This window comes from Otolemur garnettii, unplaced genomic scaffold, assembly GCF_000181295.1.
Source record: "Otolemur garnettii isolate 467f Iridium unplaced genomic scaffold, OtoGar3 scaffold00041, whole genome shotgun sequence".
Lineage (NCBI taxonomy): Eukaryota > Metazoa > Chordata > Mammalia > Primates > Galagidae > Otolemur > Otolemur garnettii.
This window is the reverse complement of record NW_003852436.1, coordinates 1,514,204-1,521,837: the sequence shown is the minus strand read 5'-3', so window position 1 is coordinate 1,521,837 and position 7,634 is coordinate 1,514,204. Positions and strand designations below refer to the sequence as shown.

General features: G+C 41.7%; 1 protein-coding gene across 1 annotated transcript in view; it reads left to right on the top strand.

Moving 5' to 3' along the window:
* TBC1D9 (TBC1 domain family member 9) overlaps positions 1–7,634 on the top strand; it is a 69,751-nt gene that overhangs the window by 22,929 nt on the left and 39,188 nt on the right. Inside the window, exons 3-5 of the mRNA XM_023513460.1 lie at positions 1,679–1,907; positions 2,341–2,602; positions 4,600–4,807. Of these exons, the coding sequence (XP_023369228.1) occupies positions 1,778–1,907; positions 2,341–2,602; positions 4,600–4,807 (600 nt within the window). The 5' untranslated portion in view covers positions 1,679–1,777. The remainder of the gene's footprint in view (positions 1–1,678; positions 1,908–2,340; positions 2,603–4,599; positions 4,808–7,634) is intronic.

The following is a 7,634-nucleotide window of genomic DNA, read 5'->3' as shown; positions in this document are numbered from 1 at the left end:
GTGGCCACACAAAATATATCAGAATCTGGAGAGTGTTGTTGATGGGACGCTGGTGTGGGTTGTGCAGAGGGAGTTAGGGATGGTTTCCTGTTAGAAGAACAGGTTGGAGACCTGGCTTGGGGTTGTGTTTGCCCACTGTTTGCTGTTAGAATTACTGTTTATATGCTTACTTTTAACTGGAATTGAGTGGTGACAGGGATTATGGGAGAATAAAGCTCTCTCTCCTGCTATTATGCCTCATTACCACAACTGCCAGCAACAGAATGAAAGGTCTGGCAATGGAAATAAAATTCAGGAAACAATTTCAGTACAGGATGCAGAGAGAATCAACAGTACTTAATGAGGGGGGAAAGTTTCACAAGACGGTGAGAATTAAACCAGACTGGGGCTTGGTAGGATTAACCAAAGGACAGTCTGATTCTGGGTTTTAGGCAGGCAAAAGGGCAAGAAGGTTGTCTGGGCCCTGAGGGTGCCTCAGGCTGGCTGAGGCAGTTACTGATGGGATATTTTGTTTGGCCTTAGCACAAAGAGAGGAAAGGTTATGGTGTTGGTTAGATCAAAAATGTATGTGGTCCAGAATTTTAGATTTATACTGGTGGTAGTGGGGAACCACTTGCGATTTTAATAATAAAAATTTTGCAGTCAAAACCAATACTAGGAAGATAAATTTTTAAGGAGCACCAAGAATATATTGGAAGTTTTTAGACCCAGTGCAGATATTCCAGGTATGATGAGGCAGTTGCAATTTTTTATTCCTGGGATATGGAGGACTCAGGGTATCAACAAGAATTGGAGAGGTTGTCCAGGTTCACACAGATACAAAATGATACTGTCAGGAGCTGAACCCAAGAATTCCCTGCTTAAAGGTTGTGCTTTTCCAGTGCCATCTTGAAATCAGAGAAAATGAGGACCAGGCAGGAGGAATTTGACGATTACAAAGTCAAAGATGGAATTCAAGAAAGCATTATCTATCAAGATATATAAGTAGAAGCTAATTTTCAGGGAATTACAGAGGAAATGAGTAACAATGAAATGACTTCTCAAGCTATTACTGTAATGATTGAATAGTATGTTAAGCTAATTACTTCCTATGCAAATATTTCATTTCCTGTCTCACTGTCCAGAAGTCCTGTGTCTGATACAGCTTTTGCTGTCACCACCCCTTCTCTGCTCAAGGGACTACTTGTTTCATTTTTTCTTTCTCCCCAGTGTAGTGGTTGGTGGCCAAGCGTCAGTTAGTGGCATGTGTTTGATCAGTTTTTCTTCTTATGTTCATTCATTGATGAATTTGTGTCGATTTTGACAAAGGCAACAATTGACCTTTGGAATGATCCTATCCTAATAAGCTTAGTAAAAACAATAGAACTAGCAAAATCTGTACATCTTCTCACAAAATAAAACTATAGGTTCATTCCAAATGAGTGTAATAAAATAATTAGCAAAATAAACATGTGATAAAATCTTATATTGTCATTTAAAAATCTTTTAGTAAATAAAGGCTACTTGTTAATTGGCTTAGAATCAGAGAGTCACCTTTGAAACCTTTGATTCCTTGAATTAAAGAATATATTGATTTTTTTTTTTAATTCCAGCCTTAGGAATTTTTTCTTTATTCCAATCTGTATGGCTCTTGTCATATTAATGCCAGTTGTATGCTTTGTGTTTTATCTTTGATCAGGGCATCATTGCAGAATATAACAAAATCAATGATGTAAAGGAAGATGATGACACAGAGAAGTTTAAAGAAGCCATCGTGAAATTCCATAGGCTGTTTGGGATGCCTGAAGAAGAGAAACTTGTCAACTATTACTCTTGCAGCTACTGGAAGGGGAAGGTCCCCCGTCAGGGTTGGATGTACCTCAGTATTAACCACCTTTGCTTTTATTCTTTTCTTATGGGAAGGGAAGGTGAGTTATCTAGGATTTCAAGAGGAAACTTTGTGAAGTCTCCTATAGTTTGCCCTAAACTCATTAAGTCACATTGAACTATCAAAACTAAATTTATAGTTAAAACTGAATCTACACTACCACTATCTATTATTTAATAAGTGAATTCAATTATTTTCAATTCAGTATCTGTAAAGAAATTTGTCCTTAAGTCATAAAGATTCACTAAAGATATGTATAATTAATTGAGTAGATGTGGGCTTAATTCTGTAATAATTCTGAACTCAGGATATATATAGTCTGGATTTTTCTCCTAAAACTAACAAACACACACTGATGGGATTACAAACTCAAAGGCATTGAGTGGAATTGGGAAGTGGGGCTGTGAAACTTCAGTATCTCAAAAGGATTTTCAGGATTCCGGTGTTGACCCAGCCTTGTTCCCTGTGCTCAGCCAAACTGGTAATCCGGTGGGTGGACATCACTCAGCTTGAAAAGAACGCCACCCTGCTTCTGCCCGATGTGATCAAAGTGAGCACACGGTCCAGCGAACACTTCTTCTCTGTATTCCTCAATATCAATGAGACCTTCAAGTTGATGGAGCAGCTTGCCAACATAGCCATGAGGCAGCTCTTAGACAATGAGGGATTTGAGCAAGATCGCTCCCTGCCCAAACTGAAGAAGAAGTCTCCTAAGAAAGTGTCTGCTTTAAAACGGTGGGTGATAGAGATGTTGAATCTTCTAGACTTAAGATATGAGAAACCCATCCATTTATTCATTCCACTTGACTCTTTCTGAGAAACATCCAGGGTCTGAACAGTTTTCTGGGTAAATACACAAAACTGAAGGCCTGCCTGATGTACTCTCAGTTCAGTCAGTGGGACAGATGTGACCTGCTCCAGCACAATGTGATGGGATCACAGGCAGTGGTTTTCTTGGCTCCAGTGGGCCAGAGTAGGTAAGGAAGGCCTCTCAGTGGAGGTTACGTGAGCTGAGCTCTGAGGAGGTAGTAGAAGACACCCACGCAGGTGTAGTAGGGTGAGTTTTCCAGGCAGTAGGAAGAACACAGTGGGGGAAGCCCAAGGAAGAACAGAGAGGAAAGTAAGTCCATCATGTGGCTGGAAGGTGGCAGGAGATGGGATAAGAGAGGCTGCAGAGAAGCCTGGAATGTGGGAATGGAGCTAGAAAGATGATGGCCTCTAAAGCGTGACTGTGTGTGGAATTCTCTTTCACTGAGATGGGGAATGAGAGAAGGAAGAGCATGTCCAAAGGATATGATAGCTCACTTTTGATTGTGATAGCTCAGTTTTGACTGGAGTTGCCTGCAGGTCATCTAGTCGGAGATTGTCCAGTAAGATGCACAAAATTGGGAATCATTGTGCGGTGAATAGGTAGTAGACAGAGTCTGAAAGGAGTTGTTAATAAAGATGTCTTTGGTGATTTGAGATGTGTTTTGACAGAGGAGTAGGGGGATAAATGCTGTTACTGCAGTGGGCCAAATAGCAAATAAAAGGAAAAGGAAGGGAGTTAGGCAACCACAGACAGCTTTTTCAAGAAATTCATCAATGCTCGGCCAGATGCAGTGGCTCACACTTGTAATCTAGCACTTTGGGAGCCCCAGCCAGGAAAATCACTTGAGGCCAGGACTTTGAGACCAGCCTGAGCAACAGAGGGAGACCCTGTCTCAGAAATAAGCCCAGGAAAATTAGCCAGGCATGATGGTGTGCTCCTGTAGTCCCAGCTACTCAGGAAGCTGAGGTGGGAGGATGGCTTGAGCCCAGGAGTTGGAAGTTGCAGTGAGCTATGATAATGTCACTGCATTCTCTCCCAGGAAACCAAGATAGATCATGTCTCAAAAAAAGAAAAAAAAAAAAAAAAGAAAGAAAGAAAAGGTAGAGGAGGAAGTATTGCTTTTTTTTTTTGGAATTGAAAAGATTGAACATAGGATCGAATAAAGAAGGTAGATGGGAAGAGTTGTTGGTACAAACGGGTTTGGAAATAGGAGGGAGAGTGGAGATAAAGCTGTAAGTAAATGGGTAATTTAAACAGGGCATCCAGAGCATGGCAAGGATATATATGGCTTATGTGTGCTGATACCTTTTTTTTTGAAACAAAGTCTGGACAGGAGCGGTTTAAACAAGTACTGTGATGAACAAGAAAAAAAGAACTCATCAGGGAGTGCATTCAGCAGAACCCCCAGCTGAGGTGGAAACCGTAGTTATACAAGTCAGGGGTGGTTCCTGTGGCTTTTCATGAAGTTTTCTTTCTTTCTTTTTTTGACTGTTAAAAGAGTTCACAGTGATGCCCAGCAAATTCATGTGGCTTTTTGGCATTCTCAAGAAGTCTTGAAAGACAAGGTGCGGAAGAGTCGTGCTGGATAAGAATAAATGTGATGACTTCTTTAGAAATTCGTGCATTTGTAAGAAAGAGAATGAGTTTCCCATTCAGGATTAGTTTCTTTAAGACTCTTTAATGTTTACAGACATTGCGAAGTGGCTACACAAGGGACCTAAATAATTTTGAAGGGGGCTTTAGGATCATTATATTGGTATTAACTCCAATATAAAGTTAAGAAGGGAGGGGTGAGTCTAGCAAGACCCAGGAGGGGAAGTTGTCCTGGGGGGAACTTCCATTGCTACATCATTTAGAATATTTTGAAACACTCTTTTCTTGTGTGAGGTAAATTATAGGTATTATAATAACTGTTTTCCAGTGATCTTGATGCCAGGGCCAAGAGCGAGAGGTACCGTGCACTTTTCCGGCTACCCAAAGATGAAAAGTTAGATGGCCACACAGACTGTACCCTCTGGACTCCATTTAACAAAATGCACATTTTGGGCCAGATGTTTGTGTCCACGAATTACATCTGCTTTACCAGTAAGGAGGAGAATTTATGTAGCCTCATCATCCCACTCCGTGAGGTAAGTGTCAGATAAACATGGATATCATAATTGTTATATTCGCAGTACTTTTCCCATGAGCCAGGAGCATGTTTTGTTGGCATCTGGTTGGCTTTTGACTCCGGGCAAATGTTCACAAGTCTTTGGTGGCCCCTGAGCCCTTTTCATTTATCATCATTGCTCTGGTTGTTGGACCTATGAAATCCCTTCTTACAAAAGCAGCGTGAGGTGTAAAGATAAAGGTTCTATTATTCCTCAGGTATGATGAGGCCAGCAGACCTCGGAGTATTTGCTGTTGAAGATCCCAAGCTGAGGGCCGGGCACCACCATGTGCAGGGCCATACAGGGAAGCAAAACATGGGCAAGAGCCCTTGTTGTGATTTCCAAGGGAAGCAAGGGGCTCAGCAGGGCAAACAGGCTGAGGATTGGCTAGTTGGAACAATTGTTGTAGGCTCTGGGCCTAGGGGCTTATTTATCTGCTACCTGGCTCTGGGGTGATTAAAGGAGGGGAATAATGGCCTTGACTACTAGCTGATTGAAGGAGGTAGTTGGGGTGTGGGCTCTGGATTGGTTGATTTGCTTATGAAAGCAATTTTCTAGGAATCAGCCCTGGGTAGGGAGGTCCTTCCAGCATCAGCTAGGCTTTAAGACATCAAAACATTAAATGGAGAACCTAGAAAAGGTGGGTATTACACCTGGTGCACAGCCTGAGGGCACCTGGGCCTACTGTGAGTCAGCCTCCCAAGCAGCTGGGACTACAGCGCCTGCCACAACGCCTGGATATTTTTTTGTTGCTGTTGTTGTTGTAGTTGTCATTGTTGTTTTGGCGGGCCCATGCTGGGTTCAAACCTGCCAGCTTCGGTATATGTGGCTGGCACCCTAGCCACTGATCTATAGGCTTTGAGCCAAGGATGCAGGATTTTTTTTGTTTTTTTGAGACAGAATCTCATGCCCTGGGTAGAGTGCTGCGGTGTCATAGCTCACAGCAACTTCCAACTCATGGGCTCAAGCAATCTTGCCTCAGTTTTTCTATTTTTTAGTAGAGATGGGGTCTTGCCCTTGCTCAGGCTGATCTCGAACTCCTGAGCTGAAGAAATTTACCTGCCTCAGCCTCCCAGAGTGCTAGGATTACAGGTGGGAGCCACCATACCTGGCCAGAGGATGCAGATTTAGGGAAGTGCTCAGTGAGATGGGAGAGCCTTCCCTTGGACCTAATGAATTGCAGAGATATATTAAGGGTACATCCTAACCCCAACTAATGGAAGAAACAAAAAAATGAATGTGATTTTATTACCTTTCAGTAATGATAATGTCAGAAAGGCAATGTCAGTCACCTATGGCAATGATAGTGTCAAGGAAGGCCCTCTTCCTTGCGGCTCTGTTTGAGTAGAGTGTTCTCTGCGTGACCTGGGTACCTTTCAGAACCCAGTCAGCTGATAATTTGGTGACACTCTCCATGGGAACATTACAGTCTATACTTTGAGGACTGTATAGGCCAGAAATTTTGTTTGATTTTTTTTTATAAGTAAGCTGAATTATTGAGCTTACATTCCACAGACTGACAGTAGATCCAATCTGTAGGTACTAAATGTTTACCCAGAATCACGTTGCTGTGTAGGCAGCAAAGCAAGCACAAGGAATGCCCTTTCTTTCTCTTTTTAATCATAAATTACCTGCACATGTTCCATATTAAACACCAAGATTTGATTAAGTTGTATTTGATTTCATAGTCAAGTTGGTAATGAAAATGGGTCCCCTTATATTGCAGAAAACGCTAATGGCACATAGCTTAGGTGATAAGAGTTCCACTGTAGCTCATTTGTTAGTGAGTATTTTGTAACCTGTGGGAGCTTTCTTGTTTCCTTTTTTTGGAGACAAAGACTCATTATGCAACCCGTGGTGTCACCCCAAAGCTCAAACTCTTGGGCTTCAGGGATTCTCTTGCCTCAGGTTCCCAAGTAGCCGAAACTATAGGCACCTGCTACAACAACTGGCCATTTTTCGGTTGTAGTTGTCATTGCTGTTCGGCAGGCCCAGGCTGGGTTCAAACCCGCCAGCTCTGGTGCATGTGGCTGGTGCCCTAGCCGCTGAGCTACAGGCGCCCTCCAAGCCCTTGTTTCTTTATTCACGTTCCAGTGAGGTAAAGGACTTTTTTTGCTTTGGCTCTATCTGGATCCACATAGCTATCTGTGTTTTCAGACACACGAACCGTTAATCCCCTCGGCATGTTTTATTCATGCCAGAAACATTGTGACCAAAAGAACCAGTAAAAATTTGATAACAGAAAAGGAGCTTTGTGGATCTTTTAAAAATAAGTATTGTTTAACACCTCTTAGATGTCACTGGAACATTCTTCATGAAATGGAGGTCTTTTTCCTTTTTTCTAGCTTTTATTACATTAAAAAAAATCCTTTATGTGCAACGCCAGGTATCTCAGAGGATTCTATATATGCGATGTGTACATATTCTAAAAAAAGAAAAAACCATTAAAATTGAAGTACTCAGTATATACCAATAATGTTTTTTATCATGTATATTGTATCTTATATCTCTTGAAATCGCAGAAGTCAAGTGTAACTTGAGTATTACAATTTTAATGTAGTTTTTCCTTTCTTAAAATGTGTATATATCTATCTTTGGCACCCTCTTTCTATATACATATGTACACACCGAGAGTTGGGGCCAGGGCCTGTGGTTTTCTGTTTTACGACCCCAGCCAGACCTATTTGGCTCATGCAACTACTAGGCAATGTCAGTAGATTACTGAGCCTTCAGGTAGAGAAAGTTTTAACAATTCTACTTTGGAGGAAGTATATTTCACATGAAAATGCTAATGAAACTGCTTACA